Genomic DNA, 22,381 nt, shown 5'->3' on the forward strand with positions numbered 1-22,381 from the left:
AAAAGAAAAAGGTATTGAGCCAAAAGTCAAAGCTTGCGGGATCTACTGCAAAACTGGGCACCGAACAAATATGTGCCCAATACTTCAAGAAGATACTGAGTCTGTCCAAGCAATGGGAGGATTTCAGCAGAGGCAATTTGACCAACATCGCAACAACCAAGCTTGGGGAGGACATCAAAACACAAATTTTCAGCAGAGGCCTCAACATAACTTTCATCAAAGAAATCAATATTAGACCCCACCTGGCTTTCAAAAACCTTTTTAGCAAAATCAGCACCAAAGCAACTTTCAATAACCATCTGTTCAACCACAAGCTAGTAGTTCCAGCATGCCTTGGAAGACATTGTTAAGATTCTTGGTACCAGTACCTAAGCTTTTCAGAATGAGACCAAGTCTAGTATCAAAAATATGGAGCAGCAGGTATCACAACTTGCGAACTCTATGAGCAAAATGGAAGCACAAACACAAGGAAAATTCCCATCTTAGACTGAGAAAAACCCAAAGCATAATGCCCGTGCTGTTACTCTCAGAAGTGGTAAAAACTACAAATGACCAAATCAGCAAGAAGACGAGGAAGAAAAGATCGTAGTTGAGCAAAAATATGAGGCAACTAAAGAGGTGTAGAAAAAGGATAAACCTGCTGAAGTTGAGGTAAAAATTACTCATCCTCCCTTTCCCTTAAGAATGAAAAATACGAAAAAAGAAAAGAAGGACAGAGAGATTATGGAATTTTTCAGAAAATGTAACAACCCGTTAGTTCAAGTCAATGTAAATCAAACTTATTTAAATAAAGTCTAAACTACAACCGTATACAAGTGAATCCGTATCATTGCACTAATACAATAAGAACTTTGAATGCCTCAAGGGCATGTTTATATAACTTATTGTATGTGTATACTTTGATAATCATACTTATATAAGTTATAAATACTTATATATTGAAAACCATGCATATATATATATATATATATATATATATATATATATATATATATATATATATATATATGTTTATATAAGATAATATGAGTCAACATAAGTCAAAAGGTGAAGTTAAAATCCAAATTTAATACCTTACATATGTGATTTCGGTCATGAGAATCTTGGAACAATTGTGATTTTGGTCTTAAGCATCTAGAAACAAAAGGTTTGCAGTTTTGAGCATCTTTGAACAAGTTTGTGTTTTCGGCTTTGGTTCCTCCAATAGGACATAAATCATTCATTTATAGAACAACCAAGGTGATTTAGGTCATGCTAGGACCGAAATCAACCTTATCCTGGCCGTAAACCCCTTAAAAATCTAGATATTTAGCTTCCCAATGTGATAATTCCATTTACCAACGTAAACATCACCTCAACCGCCTACCTTTTTCGTTCATACTTAAGATACAAATGGGATTCATTTAACACATACAGTAAACACATTTTACTCATATGCTCTCAAAACCCATATTAAATCCTTCACATCTGCAAGCAGTTACCCAGTTAATCTTCAAACCTTCAAACTTTCATAAGAACACCCAAATAAATTCCCAGGAACTTCTTCACAATTAGTAAGTAATCTATACAAACAAATGTTATTTATCATGTTAAATTATTAGTTATCTAATTTATACATATAATTATGTGTATAATATAATTAGGATACGGTTATTTACACGTATTCTATCCCGAGGATCATCGCGACCAAGTTGTACCCAACCAAGAACACACATACAAGGTGAGTTCATACCCCTACGTTTTCATGATTTTTCATTGTTTTAGGGGGGAATACAAGTAAAACACAAGGAAATCTTATGTTAATATCTAAACTATTTCAATTGGTTTCAATTGTTGTTTTTATTAAAATATATATTTATATATGTATACTTATATAATTAAGATTTAACAGGATTAGAATTGGTGATTTCACATTATTTCCTGTTACTTGTTTGGTTGTGGGCTTAGGGTAGAATCATTTATTCGACTGTCTGTTCAATCGTAATTATATATGCAATATATATATATATATATATATATATATATATATATATATATATATAAACTATTTAAACATGGTAAACAAAAAGAATATTTTTGGAAGTTATTTTATTGTCGTTTGGACATAAAATTCACGGAACATCTCTATCACAGATTTACTATATCAAACATGCAAACTCGTTAAAAGTACAAAGATTTTCAGATTTACAAACATATAAATTATAATAGGTATAGTTTATGGAACATACATACAAAAAGGTTCACTACTTATTAAAAAACTAGTAAGACATAAAGGACCCTTATTGCTAATTCTATGATTCCTTAGTTTATACATCAGAGTTATATATAAATAAGATCCGATAGGCAGTGGAATGTGTGACTTCCGCCTCATTTCTTGTTCCTTGTTTGGTTGTGGGCTTAGGGCAGATACACACATTCAACTGTCCGTTCGATCTTGATTATATATAACTTGTATACACTAAGTGATCACAGGAGGAACCGTTATGGGTCATACCAATACATACGATTACAGTACACTACTACAGAAACAAACCTATAAACTATAATAGGTATAGTTTATGAAACATACATACATATTATTCATTGCAGAGTAACTTTTCATTATTCTACACGTAACCGTCGATATAGCTTTGTGAGACATACTTCAAGTACTTATCTAAGTACCAACCAAGCCTTGAAATTAAAACCAGAGTCTCCTGGAGGGAGAGCATGACACTTGTGTATAGATCTATACGGGACTGACAATCTCACACCTTAATTGTTAGCTACAGTTAGGCCGGAAGGCCTGGTGTGACAAATGTCGTACCGATTCCGACGCCTGAAAAAACGTCGTATTCAGGCCATCTTAGGTCATCAAGCATGGTTATGATAACTCATAATTTGGTATTGAACAATACGATTAGTGTAGGAATATGTAAACAACTTCATATAGTTTTATTAAATAATAAAACTACAATACAATATTTTACATTATAGCTTGTAGATCCAGGCACACACACACACTTACAGAGTTTTCATACAAGTACACTTACAGCATACTATTTTACATTACAGTGAAACTTACATTGCAGAGAAACTTACATTACAGAGAAACTTACATTTCAGAGAAACATTCATTTTCATATGATTTTATTTAATAATAAAACTACGTGATACTATTCCAGAGTACAACAACAACACTCACACATTTTGGTCTTATGGTATTAAGACTACAATTCATTTACAACAGAAAATATAGGATTTTCTGGAAGAATATACTTACAAGGAACAAATGACAAATTTCAAATACAAACATGCTTATGAACTCACCAACTTAATTGTTGACACTCTTTTCATAACTACTTGTATTCTCAGGGAATCAGTAAACAGGTACCCACATGTTTTGATAAGACGGAGCTTCATAGAGCCACGTCTTTTAGTTTTTTCTATACATTTTGGTGTCAAGTAAACGTTGATTTGAACACATATGTAAAACTATATATATTATCAATATCATGGTTGTTGTACTTTGATTACTATTATGCAATTGTTGTGATACTATACATGACGTCATCCACCCCCGAACGTTTCTGCCGTTCCGGTTTGGGGGTGTAACTGATTGGTATCAGAGCATTGTTTATAGCGAACTAAGTATATCAAACCACACAAGATATACAATTATAAATACAATGGGGATGAAATGCTCCGACTAAAAGTATACTTTTAAAATCTAAGTATTTCATAAGAAGTATACTAACATGCATACATACTAGAAATAGTATCACAATAAGAACTACACAAAAGTATTTAGATGTTGGACATTGCAGTTAAACCTAGACAGTTATGTAATCATATCTGGGATAAATATAGCCTGATCAACTATATTTATTTGAGATACGACCAACATGTGTTTGGGAGTGATCGTGGTGTTGCAACAAATTCTAAAACTTACCAACTCTATATACAAGAGAAACTCTAGAACCAAACATAAAGTTAAAATACTATAGGAGTATTTTATGGCACTATAACACTAGAACAACAACAATTAGGCCTCGATAGTTATACAAACTAGTTGTCGAGAAAGGCCTTCTTACCAGAATTAATCATGTGAAAACAAAGGACCCAGTATGAGTCACATTATACAAATTCGTTACAAGTGTTGCTATAAATTTCATTAGCTGAAATTGCGATTGTTTACTTATATTAGTAGACTTCCATTGTAAATCGCTAAACAGAACACTATAAAAGTCAGGATATGATGTGTTTAGGACTAAGATATATCTTGTTCAATAACACCTGACTCATAACCACTATGGAGGACTTATCATTATTTCCTATTTAAACTTAATAGAAAAAGATACTGCCACGTAGATCAAACAGGTGTTTCAACAACACGCCACCAATTCCACCACCGCCACCCACCTCTACAGTATGACCCTGCTGTTTTCCAAGCAGTAGTATCAGCCGCCGTGGCAGCCGCCATGACGCAAATCAACGCAAGTGGTGCTAGTGTGGCGGGTAGTGGTGCTAACCCTTCTATCACGGAGAAAGCCATGGGCACCCGATGGAGTGTACATACAAAGAATTTATGAATGCCAAACCCAAGTCTTTTGATGACACCGGAGGTGTCATTGACCTAACACGCTGGTTCAAAAAAACAGAATCGGTATTTGAAATCTGTGCGTGCCCTGAAACTAGCAAAGTGAAATTTGCAGCATGCACTTTCATGGATAGAGCCCTCTCTTGGTGGAACGGCTATGTCAAGTCGTTATCTCTCCAAGTAGCCAATGCTATGAGCTGGGAAGATTTAAAAGTCCTAATGCTAGCAGAATACTGCCCGAGGGGCGAGGTGCAGAAACTAGAGCAAGAACTCTGGGTTTTGACGATGAAAAACTCCGACATTACTGCGTACACTGCCAGATTTAGTGACCTGGCTATTCTTTGTCCTGGGATGGTCACCCCAGAAAGTAAGAAAATGGAAAGGTATATCTGGGGACTAACTCCCCCGATCCAAGGAAACATTATAGCTGCAAATCCACTTACTTTTGACAGTGCCAAGCGTCTGACACAATCACTTGTGGATCATGAGTTCGCCAAGGCTCCATGACAGCCATTCCTGAGCAACCCAAAGAAGGTGGCAGAAAAAAGAAGTTCTGGAATAAAAGGAAAGGCAAATCGTCTCAATAACCCGCAACTAAGCAACAAACGATGGCAGTTCACGCTGCTACTGTTCTTGCAGTTATTCCTGCTTCTGTTCCTACCACTGTATCTGCTACTTTAGCAACCCCGAGTCGATATGTTGGAACTCTGCCAAGGTGTAATAAGTGCAACTTCCATCACACGGGAGTTTGCAGGGAAATGCATTGTAGAAACTGCAACAGAATTGGACACACTGCCCGTTTCTGTAAGGCACCAGCACAACTAATCTCCCAAGTCCCCAACATTGGAGTAAGCCAGGCTTGTTATGGGTGTGGTGAAATTGGACACTTCAAGAGAGATTGTCCTAAAGAAACGAATGATGGTGGTGTGGGAAGAATATTGGCAATTGGTCACGAAGAAGCGATAGCAGATCCTAAAAGACACATTTATCGTACATATGGCAAACGGAAAGACCAAGAGCACAAACGACATATACATAGGATGTACACTTACTCTTAACAACTACTCTTTCCAAATTGACCTTATGTCGGTCTCAATAAAAAGATTCGATGTCATTATCGGCATGGATTGGTTAAGTCCTCATTGTGCTGATATCCTATGTTTCGAAAAAGCCATTCGTCTTAATCTACCAAGCAGCGAGACCCTCGTCATTTATGGCGACAAACCCGACACGAACCTTCAAATTATTTCTTGCATTAAGGCTCAAAAGTATCTTCGCAAGGAATAATGTGCCTTCTTAGCTCACGTGGTAGATAAGAAACAAGAAGTAAAAGACATCGAGAGCATTCCTGAAGTCTGTAACTTTCCCGATATTTTCCCCGAAGATCTCCCAGGAGTTCCTCCTGAACGCCAAGTCGAATTCCGAATCGACTTGATTCCCGGAGTTACCCTCGTAGCCAAATCCCCATATCGTCTTGCACCATCAGAGATGCAGGAACTATCCAGCCAACTAAATGAACTGCTCAGCAAAGGATTCATTAGACCGAGCTTCTCACCTTGGGGAGCATCGATCTTGTTCGTGAAGAATAAGGATGGATCGTTCCGCATGTGCATAGAATACCGGGAATTAAATAAACTTACTATCAAAAATCGATACCCTTTACCCCGAATCGACGACCTCTTCGATCAACTCCAAGGAGCAAGTTTCTTTTCAAGTATTGACCTGAGATCAGGATACCATCAGCTACAAGTCTAGGAGGATGTAATTCCAAAGACCGCTTTTAGAACTCGCTACGATCACTAAGAATTCGTAGTGATGCCCTTCGGTTTAACGAATGCGCCTGTACCCGTGTGTGTTGACCTTACTTAGACAAGTTCGTAGTCGTTTTCATCGACGATATTTAGTCTATTCCCAAAGTAAGGAAGAGCACAGCGAACACTTGCGATAAGTCTTGGAAACATTGAGGGCAGATAAATTGTATGTGAAGTTCTCGAAGTGTGAATTTTGGATTCGAAAGGTGGATGTTCTAGGACATGTGGTCAGCGAGAAAGGGATTCATCTGGATCCCTCCAAAATCAAAGCCATCGAAAATTGGACGACTCCGAGAACCCTAACAGAGATTCGTCAATTTCTAGGCCTCGCTGGCTACTACAGAAGGTTCATCCAAAACTTCTCCAAGATTGCAAAGCCACTTACCACTTTGTGTCAGAAGGGTGTAACCTTCAACTGGGAAGAGAAGCAAGAGACTACCTTCCAGACATTGAAGCGAGCCCTATGCAGCGCTTCGATCTTGTCCCTCCCAGAAGGGACAGAAGATTTCATAGTTTACTACGATGCGTCCAAGCAAGGGCTAGGCTGCATTCTTATGCAACGAGGAAAGGTCATTTCCTATGCCTCGAGACAGCTTAAGAACCACGAAGTTAACTATACTACGCACGACCTTAAACTGGGAGCAGTAGTTTTTGCTCTAAAGATCTAGAGGCATTACCTTTATGGTACGAAATGCATAGTCTTTACGGACCACAAAATCCTCCAACATATATTCGATCAGAAAGAACTTAACATGAGACAGCGACGATGGGTGGAACTACTCAATGATTACGAATGCGAGATTCATTATCATACCGGCAAAGCCAATGTAGTAGCAGATGCCCTTAGTCAAAAAGAGTACTCGGGCCTCCGGGTAAAGTCACTAATTATGACAATCCATTCACACCTCTCCGCACAGATCAAAGAGGCTCAGCTGGAAGCCTTGAAACCCGAGAATATGGCAGGTGAAGCCTTAAGAGGAATGGATAAAAACCTAGAAGTCAAGGGTGACGGAGTTCGTTATCTCATGAATCAGATTTGGGCACCGAAGTTTGGTGGCTACAAAGATCTTGTCATGAACGAAGCCCATAAAACTCGATACTCCGTGCATCCAGGTTTAGACAAGATGTATCTGGACCTCAAGAAACTCTGTTGGTGGCAAAACATGAAACCTGAAATTGCTACCTATGTGTGCAAGTGCCTAACTTGCGCCAAAGTTAAGGTAGAATACCAGAAGCCTTCGGGTTTACCAGAACAACCAGAAATGCCCGAATGGAAGTGGGAGCGGATAACTATGGATTTCATAACCAAGTTACCTAGGACAATGGGTGGTCATGACACCATTTGGGTAATCGCCGATAGATTAACCAAGTCCGCGCACTTCCTGCCAATAAAAGAAACTGAAAAAATGGAGAAGTTAAAAAGGACATACATAAAAGAGATAGTACGATTTCATGGTGAGCCAATATCCATTATCTCTGATTGAGATAGTAGATTTACCTCGCGGTTTTGGCAATCACTGCGAAAAATCCTTGGGAACCCAAATTGACATGAGTACAACGTACCATCCCCAGACTGACGGGTAGAGCGAAAGAACCATACAAACGCTAGAAGACATGTTGAGAGCTTGTGTGATAGATTTTGGTAAAGCTTGGGATACCCATTTACCACTCATTGAATTCTCGTACAACAATAGTTATCACACTAGCATCAAAGTTGATCCGTTTGAAACCCTCTATGGCCGTAAGTGCAGATCCCCTATGTGTTGGGCTGAAGTGGGTGATACGCAACTGGCAAAGAACCAAGTACCTGAGAGAACTATAACCAGTCCCGAGATCATTCGAGAAACAACAGAAAAGATCGTCCAAATCCGGGAACGATTGCAAGCTTTTAGAGACAGACAAAAGAGTTATGCGGATAAACGACGAAAACCCTTGGAATTTCAGGTTGGTGACCACGTCCTCTTAAAGGTCTGACCCTGGAAAGGAATGATACATTTTGGCAAACATGGAAAATTAAATCCAAGGTACATTGGACCATTCGAGATTCTTGCTAGAATCGGCCCGATGGCTTACAAACTCAAACTACCGCATGAACTCAGTAACATACATCCCACTTTTCACGTATCTAATCTAAAGAAGTGTCTGTATGACGAGACTCTTGTAATCACACTCGATGAAATCGAGTTAAATGAGAGTCTACACTTTGTAGAAGAACCAGTGGAGATCATGAACAGGGAAATCAAGAGAACAAAAGAATGTCGTATACCAATAGTGAAGGTTCGCTGGAATGCCAAGCGGGGACCTGAATTCACTTGGGAACGGGAAGATCAAATGAAACAAAAATACCCACATCTTCTCCCTAGTTCATGAGTACCGCTTTAGAAACAAATTCGGGACGAAATTCCCTTTAACGGGGGCATAATGTAATAACCCGTTATTTCAAGTCAATGTAAATCAAACTTATTTAAATAAAAGTCTAAACTACAACCGTATACAAGTGAATCCGTATCATTTCACTAATACAATAAGAACTTTGAATGCCTCAAGGGCATGTTTATATAAGTTATTGTATGTGCATACTTTGATAATCATACTTATATAAGTTATAAATACTTATATATTGAAAACCATGAATATATATGTTTATATAAGATAATATGAGCCAACATAAGTCAAATGGTGAAGTTAAAATCCAAATATAATACCTTACATATGTGATTTCGGTCATGGGAATCTTGGAACAATTGTGATTTCGGTCTTAAGCATCTAGAAACAAAAGGTTTGCGGTTTTGAGCATCTTTGAACAAGTTTGTGTTTTCGGTTTTGGTTCCTCCACTAGGACCGAAATCATTCATTTCTAGAACAACCAAGGTGATTTCGGTCATGCTAGGACCGAAATCAACCTTATCTTGGACGTAAACCCCTTAAATATCTAGATATTTAGCTTCCCAATGTGTTAATTCCATTTACCAACGTAAACATCACCTCAACCGCCTACATTTTTCCTTCATACTTAAGATACAAATGGGATTCATTTAACACATACAGTAAACACATTTCACTCATATGCTCTCAAAACCCATATTAAATCCTTCACATCTGTAAACAGTTGCCCAGTTAATCTTCAAACCTTCAAACTTTCATAAGAACACTCAAATCAATTCCCAGGAACTTCTTCACAATTAGTAAGTAATCTATACAAACTAATGTTATTTATCATGTTAAATTGTTAGTTATCTAATCTATACATATAATTACGTGTATAATATAATTAGGATATGGTTATTTACACGTATTCTATCCCGAGGATCATCGCGACCAAGTTGTACCCAACCAAGAACACACATACAAGGTGAGTTCATACATCGTACGTTTTTACGATTTTTCATTGTTTTAGGGGGGGGGGAATACAAATAAAACACAAGGAAATCTTGTGTTAATATCTAAACTATTTCAATTGGTTTCAATTGTTGTTTTTATTAAAATATATATTTATATATGTATACTTATATAATTAAGATTTAACAGGCTTAGAATTTGTGATTTCGCCTTATTTCCTGTTCTTTGTTTGGTTGTGGGCTTAGGGTAGAATAATTTATTCGACTGTTTGTTCAATCGTAATTATATATGAAATATATTTATATATATATATATATATATATATATATATATATATATATATATATACATACATATATATATATATATATATATATATATATATATATATATATATATATATATATATATATATATATATATATAAGTATAAAAACTATTTAAACATGTTAAACAAAAATAATATTTTTGCAAGTTATTTTATTATCGTTTGGACATAAAATTCACGGAACATTTATATCACAGATTTACTATATCAAACATGCAATCTTGTTATAAGTACAAAGATTTTCAGATTTACAATACAGAAACAAACATATAAACTATAATAAGTATAGTTTATGGAACATACATACAGAAAGGTTCACTACTTATTAACAAACTAGTAAGACATAAAGGACCCTTATTGCTAATTCTATGATTCCTTAGTTTATACATCAGAGTTATATATAAATAAGATCCGATAGGCAGTGGAATGTGTGACTTCCGCCTCATTTCCTGTTCCTTGTTTGGTTGTGAGCTTAGGGCAGATACACACATTTGACTGTCCGTTCGATCTTGATTATATATAACTTGTATACGCTAAGTGATCACAGGAGGAACCAGTATGGGTCATACCAATACATACGAATACAGTACACTACTACGGAAACAAACCTATGAACTATAATAGGTATAATTTATGAAACATACATACATATTATTCATTACAAAGTAACTTTTCATTATTCTACACATAACCGTTGATATAGCTTTGTGAGACATACTTCAAGTACTTATCTAAGTACCAACCAAGCCCTGAAATTATAACTAGAGTCTCCTGGAGGGAGAGAGTGACACTTTTGTATAGATCTATACGGGACTGACAATCCCACATCTTAACTGTTAGCTACAGTTAGGCCGGTAGGCCTGGCGTGACAAATGTCGTACCGATTCCGACGCCTGAAGAATGTCGTGTTCAGGCCATCTTAGGTCATCAAGCATGGTTATGATAACTCACAATTTGGTGTTGAACAATACGATTAGTGTACGAATACGTAAACAACTTCATATAGTTTTATTAAATAATAAAACTACAATACAATATTTTACATTACAGTTGGTGGATCCAGGCACACACACACAATTACATAGTTTTCATACAAGTACACTTACAACATACTATTTTACATTGCAGTCAAAATTACATTACAGAGAAACTTACATTACAAAGAAACTTACATTTCAGAGAAACATTCATTTTCATATGGTTTTATTTAATAAGAAAACTACGTTACACTATTCCAGAGTACAACAACATCACTTACACATTTTGGTCTTATGGTATTAAGACTACAATTCATTTACAACAGAAAATATAGGATTTTATGGAAGAACATACTTACAAGGAACAAATGACAGATTTCAAATACAAACATGCTTATGAACTCACCAACTTATATGTTGACACTCTTTTTAAAACTACTTGTATTCTCAGGGAATCAGTAAATAGGTACCCACAGGTTTTGAGAAGACGAAGCTTCATAGAGCCACGTCTTTTAGTTTTTGCTATACATTTTGGTGTCAAGTAAACTTTGATTTGAACACATATGTAAAACTATATATATTATCAATGTCATGGTTGTTGTACTTTGATTACTATTATGTAATTGTTGTGATACTGCACATGACGTCATCCGCCCCCGAACGTTTCTGCCGTTTCGGTTTGGGGGTGTGAGAGAAAAATCGTGGTAAATATTCCCCTTCTTGATGCTATTAAACAGCTACCCTGATACGTAAAATTTCTGAAATAATTGTGTACTTCAAAAATAAAATTAAAGGGAAACGAAACAGTTAAAGTAAGTGAGAATGTTTCAGCTGTTTTACAGAAAAGGCTACCCCCAAAGTGCAAGGACCCAGGAGTATTTATTGATCCTTGCAAGTTGGGGAACCTTTCAGTGTCACGCGCCATGCTGTACTTAGGTGCTTCAATAAACATTTTTCCATACTCACTTTTTAAAACTATCGGGTGTAGGGCCATTAAAAAGAGCATGAGTTATCATTCAGTTGACTGATCGTTCTGTGGTACATCCAAAATGTGTGTTGGAAGACGTTCTGGTTCAAGTGAATGAGCTGATATTCCCACCTGATTTCTACATCTTAGATATGGGAGATGTCGACTCACCGAATTCCAGTTCCATTCTTTTGGGGAGACCATTTTTAAAAACTGCCAGAACTAAAATAGATGTTTATGATGGTACCCTCTCCATCGAATTCAATGGTGAAGTTATCAATATTAATATTTATAATGCCATGCGTTATCCAGATGATGTTTCAGCCCTTAATTTCTTTGATGTACTTAAACCATTAAATGCAGAATATTTTGAGATTGATAACCGTGAGTCACTAGCATTAGTACTCCACAAAAACATGTCTGTTAATCCAGCCCAAGTTTTATTAGAAAAATATGTTGTTGACAAACAAGTGCAGGAAATGACAGCTCATATGGACCAGTAGAGAAAGTTGAGGTATGATACCTAAACGCTTAAATTACCAGTTTCTAACTCCAAACTTCTTCCTTTAGAGTGCAAGCACCCATCTTGGAGCTGAAGATACTTCCAGAACACCTGAAATATGCATACCTTGGAGAAAAAGAAACACTTCTAGTCATCATATCCAACAAGTTGTCAGAAAAAGAAGAATCTGAACTGAACAGAATTTTGAACAATATAAAATCACGATTTGATGGACCATTGCAGACATCAAAGGAGTTCATCTCTCTGCATGCAAAAAATTCTGATGGACGAAGATTATAAGCCCTCGTGAGAAGACCACCGCAGACTAAACCCACCAATGATGGAGGTGGTTAAAAAAGAAGTTATGAAGCTATTGGATGCTGGAATGATATACCCAATATCTGACAGTAAATGTGTTAGTCTGGTTCAAGTCGTACCGAAAAAAATGGAGTGACAGGGTAGAAAACAAAGAGGGGGAGCTGGTTCCAACTCGAGTTCAGAACGGATGGCGTGTTTGTATCGACTACAAAAAATTGAACGCAACCACTCGAAAAGATAATTTTCCACTCCCATTCATTGATCAAATGTTAGAGAGGCTTGCTGAAAAATCCCATCATTGCTTCCTGGATGGATTCTCAGGTTTCCATCAGATGCCAGTTGCTCCAGAAGATCAGGAGAAAACGACCTTCACCTGCCCATTCGGGACATTCGTATACAGACGTATTCCATTCGGGCTTTACGACACACCCGCCACCTTCCAAAGGTGTATAGTAAGTATCTTTTCTAAATATGTCGAAAATACCATAGAAGTCTTACCGACTATGGAGACTCCTTTGATATTTGTCTGAAAAACCTCACAAAAATTTTGCAAAGATGTATTGAAACAGACTTGGTCTTAAATTTTGAAAGATGCCACTTTATGGTTGACCAAGGTCTGATTTTGGGTCATATTATTTAAAAAAAAAGGGTTAGAAGTAGGCAAAGCAAAAATAGATGTTATAAAACTCTTACCCTACCCGAGGAGTGTTCGGGAAGTGCGTTCTTTTCTTGGTCATGCAGGTTTTTACTGGAGGTTCATAAAAGACTTTTCGAAGATATCAGCTCCCATGTGCTTGTTGCTGCAAAAAGATGCCAAGTTTGACTTCATTGAAGATTGCAAGAAGGCTTTTGACTTTCTGAAAAATCTGCTCACTTCTGCCCCTATTATTCAACCACCTGACTGGAGTCTGCCATTCGAAATAATGTGTGATGTAAGTAATTCTGCTGTTGGAGTTGTGTTGGGACAAAGGAAACACCGGGTACCCCATGTTATCTATTACTCTTCGAAGACTTTGGACAACACGCAAGCAAATTATTCCACCACAGCAAAAGAGTTGTTGTCAATTGTTTTCGCGTTGGAGAAGTTCAAACAATACTTGCTGGGGACGAAAGTTATCATTTTTGATGATCATGCAGCCATTCGGTACCTTCTCGCAAAAAAAGATTCAAAGCCAAGGTTGATCAGATGGATTCTGCTGCTACAGGAATTCGATATAGAGATCAAAGACAAAAGCGGGAAAGAAAATCTGGTGGCTGATTATATGAGTCGACTCACCCCACCTGAAGACCCGACGCTGATTCGTGAAACCTTTCCTAATGAGCATTTGTTCATTGTTCAGAACCCTCCACGGTTTGCTGATATAGTGACTACTTGGTCTCTAGAGAACTCCCTTGAGATCTCACCCGAGCTAATAAAGTTAAAATAAAGAAGGAGGCGAAAAGATACGTCTGGGATGAGCCATATTTACGGAAACACTGCGCTGATCAAGTCATTAGAAGATGTGTGCCCCAAGATGAATTTAAATCAATTATGAATTTTTTCCATTCAAAAGCTTGTGGAGGGCATTATGGTCCACAACGAACCTCACACAAGGTTTTGGAAAGCGGTCTTTATTGGCCTCATATTTTTCGCGACTCTTTTCTGTTTTGCAAAACTTGTGACCGATGCCAGATGAGTGGGTCTTTAACATCTCGGAATCAGATGCCACTCACTCCAATCTTAGTATGTGTAATCTTTGACGTTTGGGGTATAGATTTCATGGGTCCGTTTCCACCATCCTTTGGGTTTGTATAGATTTTACTTGCCGTGGATTATGTGTCCAAATGGGTCGAAGCAAAAGCTACATGAATAGATGATGCCAAAGTTCTAGTTGAATTTGTCAAGACAAATATCTTTGCTAGGTTCGGGACACCGAAAGCTATCATTAGTGATCGTGATACGCATTTCTGTAACCGCACCCTCGAAGCAGTTCTCAAGAAATATGGTGTCACACATCGGGTATCCACAACATACCACCCGCAAACCAACGGGCAAGCAGAAGCTTTAATCAGGAAAATCAAGGGTATTATAGAGAAAACCATCAATCCAGTCAAGAAAGATTGGAGCATTCGATTGGATGATGCATATGGGCTCACCGGACAACATACAAGACATCAATCGGTATGTCACCATATCGGATAGTTTTTGGAAAACCTTGTCGATTACCGGTTGAATTGGAGCATCCAACATACTGGGCTATCAAGAACATGAATATGAGCATGGATGAGGCTGGAAAGAAGAGGAAATTGGACATCCAAGAACTACAGGAAATCCGGAACGATGCGTACGAGAACGAAGCAATCTATAAGGAGAAGACGAAAGGTTTTCATGACAAAATGATCTCACGAAAGGTATTTATTACCGTTCAAAATGTACTCTTGTATCACTCTCGTTTCACACTTATTTCTGGTAAATTAAGGTGTCGTTGGGTAAGACCTTTTGTTGTTACTAACGTGTTTTATCATGGTGCCATAGAAATCAAGAGTGAAAAACCAGGAAAGATCTTTAAAGTTAATGGTCACTGTCTCAAACCTTTTTACGAAGGGTTCCAAGTCACGAATGAAGAATTGGAGGTAGTCGAGGTCCCGACCTACCGCAATTGAAGGAATCTAGTAACAACGTCGAGCCAACGACAGTAAAAACGGGCAGCTTACCGGGAGGCAACCCGGGCGTTTGCTATTTATTTTCGTTTTTGCAACTTATCTTTAATTTTTGTGTGTTTTTAGTTAATTGGTTGTTTTCTTTTTATCGAAACGTGTTTTTCGTACAAAGGAACAAAGAGAGTTTGCAAAAATTTTAAAAAAACCATTTTTTTGGAACATGCGATCGCAGGTTCAGTTCATGTGATCGCAACTTTCATCTTTTTTCGATCGTGTGTGGTCTTCAAGGATTTTTGAGCCGTTATCAACAAAAAAATTGAGTTTATGCGATCGCAGGTTTACCTTATGCGATCACATGTTTTGACTTTTCGACCATGTAACACCCTCAAATCATTCGCTTTTTATCCAAATCAAGCAAGTGAGGTATCAGTCTCTTCTTTTTTTACTTCTACTACATTCCTACGGTAACAAAATCTCAATTCCATGGTTGAAATTCTTCAGAATTCTCATTTTCTCCGTTTGAAAATTTGAATTTTTGCGAGTTTCTTTTTCAGATCTACGCACCGTTAGAGTTCCGCATGACCTAAAACTTGAAGCGTTTGCTCCGGACACAGTTTAAAAGAGTTTCATCTGAATAGAATTTGAAAATTCAGAAATATTTCAGACACGAAAAATAAACTGCTACTCAGCGCGCAGTCAGGTATATTCGTTATGAAATTGAGCTCTTTAATTTCTGTTATATATCTGTCAGCTTGCGAGTAGTTAGAAGGTTTAATTGTACTTGATATTTATTTATTTGGAAATTGTGCCTGACTTGTCCCAACTGCTGACCTGAACATGCCTCCTAGACCCACGTGCTCGCGCCGAAATGCTGGCACTCAGTACGCGTCATATATTGTCCACACGAATAATTTGACCGTAGGCTTAGGATCCCATGCTGCTTTGGACTGCTATCAGCAACTTCTTGAGTGAGAGATCTTACCGCAGTCCTGGTCCCCCGGTCGCACCTTAATGCGCGACCTCCATATTTATGATGGCGTTCATGCTCTTTTTTCCAATATTGGCTGGGAGCGTCTTCTAGGCGCAAATTTTTCCACTTGTCCTCTATTGACCAGAGAGTTCTTAGCCACTATGAGTGAAGTTAACCACGAGGGGAACTTTTCTTTCCGATATTTCAGCATGCCCCACTCCATCCACATTGATTAGCTATGCACCTTTTTCCATGCACCCATCACAAACCTGTCTCAACCTATCGTTGGTTTTAACGTACACGATTTTTGGCATTCTATCACGGGATTGAACCATTACGAGGCGTCCCAATCCCTTTAGACCAGTATCGTCCATCCGGTTTTAAAAATAGTGTTAAAAATGATCTCCAACATCATTTATGAAAAGGCGAGACCACCAAAGCCGGTAAAGCGGAGCTCTTCATTTTATGATGCATGGTTACCGGATTGTACCGTCCCCATCTTGGTGATTTAATCATCAAGAGATTCCATAGAGTTATACACCTCACCACCGGCTGTGTCATTCGTTGTAGTGGTCTGATCACGGTCATTGCCTGCTCTGTATCAGAGCAATTTCCCTCGGAGTATACATTCTTTTCGGGTGACTCCTTTCGCTTGACCTTGCAGAACCTTCGGGCCATGCACATGTTACGTCCCGCTTCGGGTGGGTATGTTTGGATGCGAGGACGCTCCCTCTATTTCGAAGTCACAGGTCCTAATGTCATCGGCCTCGCTGACCCCATTAGTGAGACCGAGTGGGTTCTCTAGTCGAACATTCAACCACTTCCTACCCCACGTCAGGCACAACAGGTTCCCACGTGATTCCCTCCTAGTGGACCATCTTCCTCTCAGCACCCTGATATACCATCCTCGTCTAATGTACATCCACACGGATGCCACCCCACTCCGGGTTGTCCACCACAACTATTATAGTAAGCCTAATCCTATACAGACTGAATTTTATGATGAGCCCCGTCATACACAGTCACCCCATCCTAATCTCGACCCCCCTTCACTTATCAGCACTACCTTGACATTCGCCAGGATATCACTACTCTTCAGCAGAGTATGACTGGTCTCCGCTTATACTATCAACTTTATAGCACTCAGGTTTCCAGGTTTTGCGACGAGGTTGTAGGTTATCGAGATGAATTCATCGACTTTCGCGATGAGTTTTACAGTCGTTTTCCGCCCCCACCGCATTAGTCGTTTTCCGCTCCTCCCTAAGCATTGAGGAAAATGCTTAATTTTATGCTTGGGGAGGGGATTTGTCATCTTTCTGTACAAAGTCTTTTTTACAAATCCAAAAAATAAAAAAAAAACTAAAATTTTTTAAAAAAATCCAAAAAGATTTTTCGTTTATGTTCTTATTTTCCATTTTTCTTCCTAGTTTCTCTAAAAAAAATTTCATTTTCTGCATTTTTGTATTTGCCTAAAAAAAATCAAAAAAAGATTTTTTTTGTTTTTATTATGATTTCAAAAAAAACGAGATGAGGAAAATCTTTACATACGATAGCTCCGCAAAGTGGGAAAATGAAAATGAAAATGAAAAAAATCCGAAGCGAGGGGATCGTTATTAGAAGTGTAGAATCAGCTGTTATAACTAGGGGACCCAAACACCGTAATTCGAGACCCTAACTTTAGATAATAAAAAATGGCATACTGAAACGTTTTTGTAGGCGGTAATAACAACTTTGGGATGATTTTCTTTTGAATGTTTAGAAAGAATCTTTATTGACAACTCTGGACCCACAAAACACTGACCTATTTGTTGACACGCGTTACCCTCACGGTAACAGAGAGGTTGAGTATCAGATCCACACAGTCACAAAGGAAGAAAGGGTACAACTGTCATATCTAGTACCCAAGTCAAAATTTCAAACACTCAATCAAAGAAATTTTAAGAAATTCAAAAAGTTGATTGAAGAAGTGAAGCTCAAAACGAAGATACTAATTCAAGTTCAATCGAAACAGAAGCCATCTCAAAGTCAAATCTGGCGAATGAAGAACTGTGTGATATGATACTTGTGGCTCTCGAAAAAGTGAAAGCATAGGAGCTGGGCCCCTTCGGGTGGGCTCACTGGTTCAGTGAAAGCTAATTTGCCATGACGGGTTCTTAAGGATGCGCCGATTCTGATTCTTGACTATATAGTCTTAAGGACATGAGATCCTGGACTGTGTTATTTTCGCTCACAAAGCTAATTAAGATATAAAGTTTAAATAAAACTATGGTTGGACTATTGGGTTACACCGTTTTGTGGTCTTCCTGACTTTGGGAGTCTGTGATACATGAAAGGTAGCAGGATGGTCGCCTAGGTATTAGTGATTGGAGCCCCCCTCGATGTAAAGTCCGTATCATTGTTTGTTCATTTATCATTTTGTTTTGTTTTTGCATGCATTTTTTATTCCATGTTCTTTTTATTTTTTCTGTTGATCTTGCTAGTTAGGTTTCCCTTTTTAGTTGTTAATCTGTCTAGGTTATTCCCTTTCTACCCTTACCTTCTATTATATTTCCAATGTTATCCTTTCCTTACTTAAGGACAAGTAAGGTCTAAGCTTGGGGGGGGGGGGGGTTGTTAGATGCATTTTATATGCATATTTTAGCATAATTTTCTCGGTATTTTATTATAAAAAGCTAACTAACTTCCGATTATTCTTATGTATTGTGTGTTTCATGATTATTTTTTAGAATGCATGTACTGCTCACGTTTGTTATGATTTTCAGGGCAATTTGGAGCACACGGATGAATACGCGAGTTTGGGATGCGTTATTGGACGCTTTGGAGTGTAACTGGAGTCTAAACGAAGGAAAGATGCTGAGGAATGATCAAGAACAGCTTGTAAGGAGGAATAAAGATCAAAAAGACATAAAATTAAAGGCATGCGATCGCATGTCTTTTCTATGCGATTGCATGTTTGGCTCGCTGCTTAACTTCGAAGATTTTTCATCCCAAAAATTCAGATGGATGAGAAAATGATGTTTATGCGATCACAAATTACCTTCATACGATTGCAACTTACCTCCATTCGATCGTAAGTTGGCCAAAATGTATCGAAGCAACATCGTACTTCATTTAAAAGGCCCGAGATGCGTTTTGTAACGTCATAAATTCCAAAACAATTTTTGGCAAAAAAAAATAATATAATTTTGTTTATCAATCTCCATGTATCACATATCAAATCCATAAAATTCATCCCAAGATCACAATACATAAAAACTCCACAAGTGTGTACTGATCATGCCGGCGCCTTCTCGCGATCCTCACTGGTACCTGAAACACATAACACAAAACACTGTAAGCATAAATGCTTAGTGAGTTCCCCAAAATACCACACATAACACATATTAGCCACTCGAGGCTATAACTCTGTGGGCCCACTGGCCCTAACTCTGTGGACCCTCTGGTCCTAACTCTGTGAACTCTCGAATACACACAACATAAATCACATAGAAATAATGTAGTGCAACACATCACATACATAGCATACAAGATACTCTGTCACATAACCCTATTTACCACTCAAGGTAAAATATAGTGAGAAGACTCACCTCGGATAGCTCGGTAAACCTCGAACTCGGAAATACTGATCTAGCCTTCGCCTAATCACATGAAATAGTTACTCTAATTAATACGATTTTCAAAGACTAGGCTAAACCCTCTCTAAGTTCTCTAGGAAGGGTAAAAGACCATTCTACCCCTCCACTGGCTCACCAGTCCAAACATTGACTCAACCCTAAAAGTCAACGGAGTCAACTCTAGTCAACGGTCAAACTTTGACCAGACTCGTCGAGTGCATCTGGGCGACTCGACGAGTCCATGCGGGTCCTCTGAATCCTTCTAAGCCTCACTTGACACGTCGAGTCCCTCCTCCATTCGCCGGGTTTCTCTGCAACGAATCGCGGGGCAACCCCGACTCGACTCGTCGAGTCCACTTATGGACTCGGAGAGTTGCTCCCATGACAACACTCAACTGACCTTCTAAGGTCAAATCTGCTTCTCTAAACTATAGATCTGACTTCCCCACGACCAATAACCACGTAAAGGTCGAATCTTGACTCACATGCAACGCACCCAAGGCTTCTTTTGGTGAAATAACTACTAAAATGGCCACCTAGGTTCATAACTTCAAAGGAATGACATAAAGCAGAGTGATAGGGGCTCTCTGGACCTCTTAAGGTCCATATCTAAGAATCATTTCACCTTGGGACCTTACACACTCCATATTCAAGCTAAATAATGCAAAAACAAAACCCTAGATTCAACTAAATCATCAAAAATACGAGAATAAGCACAGATTAATCCCTCCAACAGCTTCCTCTGATCAAATGGAAGTTGATCCAAGCTCCCCAACCCGCCTAGCTTGTCGTTCCTCCTTCCTTCTTGCTAAAACACACAAGAAATGGTGAACAATGGCCTCTTTTCTCACTCACAAGACTCACAGATGCTCTGGTACTCTCAAGGACGAAGGTAGCCGCAAATGAGGGCCATAAGGTCCTTTGAATAGGGTGCAGGCCCGGGGATTTAGGGTTTCCACTTACAGTGCCTACTCAGCGAGTCTACTCTTGGACTCGTCGAGTAGTTCATTAAACTCACGTGGCTACCCCGCTTCTACTCGACGAGTTATAGCACCAACTCGTCGAGTAGATCCATGATCCTCAAAATAAATAATTAAAAAAATAACATACCCGAAAATCCGGATGTTACAATTCTCCCCCACTATAATCAGACTTCGCCCTCGAAGTCTCGCTCTACAAACAAGTCTGGATGCTGCTCCCGCATCTCCGACTCCGGCTCCCAAGTCAGCTCGGACCCTCTCCGATGTTGCCACTGGACCTGAACCAGGGGCACCTCCTTGTTTCTCAGGACCTTGATCTTTCGATCCATAATTGCAACTGGCCTCTCAATATAATTCAGGCTCGCATTCACCTGAATATCCTCCAATGACACCACCGCCGACTCATCGGCTATACACTTCCTCAGCTGAGACACGTGGAAGGTATCATGAATCTGACCCAACTCCGTAGGTAGCTCCAAACGATATGCTACCCTGCCCACCCTGGCGGTCACCCTGAACGGATCAATGTACCGGGGCCCCAGCTTTCCCCTCTTTCTGAATCGGATTACTCCTTTCCAAGGAGATACCTTCAGGAGTACGAAATCTCCGACCTGGAACTCGGGCTCGGATCGCCGCCTATCCGCATAACTCTTCTGACGACTATGGGCTGTCAGTAACCTCTGTCTGACCTGCTGTATCTGCTCGGTCGTCTTAAGAACTATCTCAGTGCTACCCATCACTCGCTACCCTACCTCTCCCCAACAGATGGGAGTCCAACACCTCCTCCCATATAAAAGCTCAAAGGGAGGCATACCGATACTCGAATGGTGGCTGTTGTTATAAGAAAACTCAGCAAACGGCAAATACGTGTCCCAACTTCCTCCAAAGTCCAATACACATGCTCGAAGTATGTCCTCGAGCGTCTGAATTGTCCGCTTACTCTGTCCGTCCGTCTGTGGGTGGTATGCGGTACTGAAATGCAGCCTCGTACCTAACTCCTCATGGAATTTCTTCCAGAACCTGGAAGTGAATCGCACATCTTGATCTGACACAATCGAGATCAGTACTCCATGCCGCAATACCACCTCTCTCATATACAATTCCGCCAGTCTCTCTGTGGAAGAGCTCTCACTGATGGCCAGGAAATGAGCGCTCTTTGTCAGCCGGTCAACGATCACCCAAATTGCATCGACACCCCTCGCAGTCCTCGGCAATTTGGTGATAAAATCCATGGAAATATGTTCCCACTTCCACTGGGGAACCTCAAGTTGCTGCAACTTGCCATGCGGACGCTGGTGCTCAACCTTAACCCTGCGACAGGTCAAGCACCTCTCCACGAACCACGCAACATCCCTC

The 22,381-nt window shown here is 39.0% G+C and overlaps 2 protein-coding genes across 2 annotated transcripts; both read left to right on the forward strand.

Annotated features, from left to right (window-relative positions):
* Nucleotides 1-4,543: 4,543 nt before the first annotated feature.
* LOC145106646 (uncharacterized) lies at nucleotides 4,544-5,086 on the forward strand. The gene has a single exon (XM_079043598.1). The coding sequence runs from the start codon at nucleotides 4,544-4,546 to the stop codon at nucleotides 5,084-5,086; it is 543 nt and encodes a 180-aa protein (XP_078899724.1).
* A 7,757-nt stretch (nucleotides 5,087-12,843) lies between these two features.
* Nucleotides 12,844-15,591, forward strand: LOC145106647 (uncharacterized). The gene is made up of 7 exons (XM_079043599.1): nucleotides 12,844-12,910; nucleotides 13,095-13,223; nucleotides 13,563-14,196; nucleotides 14,724-14,982; nucleotides 15,042-15,212; nucleotides 15,337-15,434; nucleotides 15,588-15,591. The coding sequence occupies exons 1-7, from the start codon at nucleotides 12,844-12,846 to the stop codon at nucleotides 15,589-15,591; spliced, it is 1,362 nt and encodes a 453-aa protein (XP_078899725.1).
* The last annotated feature ends 6,790 nt before the right edge of the window (nucleotides 15,592-22,381 follow it).

Source organism: Lactuca virosa, chromosome 4 (assembly GCF_052849685.1).
Source record: "Lactuca virosa cultivar CGN04683 chromosome 4, Lactuca_virosa_CGN04683_v6, whole genome shotgun sequence".
In the NCBI taxonomy this organism is placed as follows: domain Eukaryota; kingdom Viridiplantae; phylum Streptophyta; class Magnoliopsida; order Asterales; family Asteraceae; genus Lactuca; species Lactuca virosa.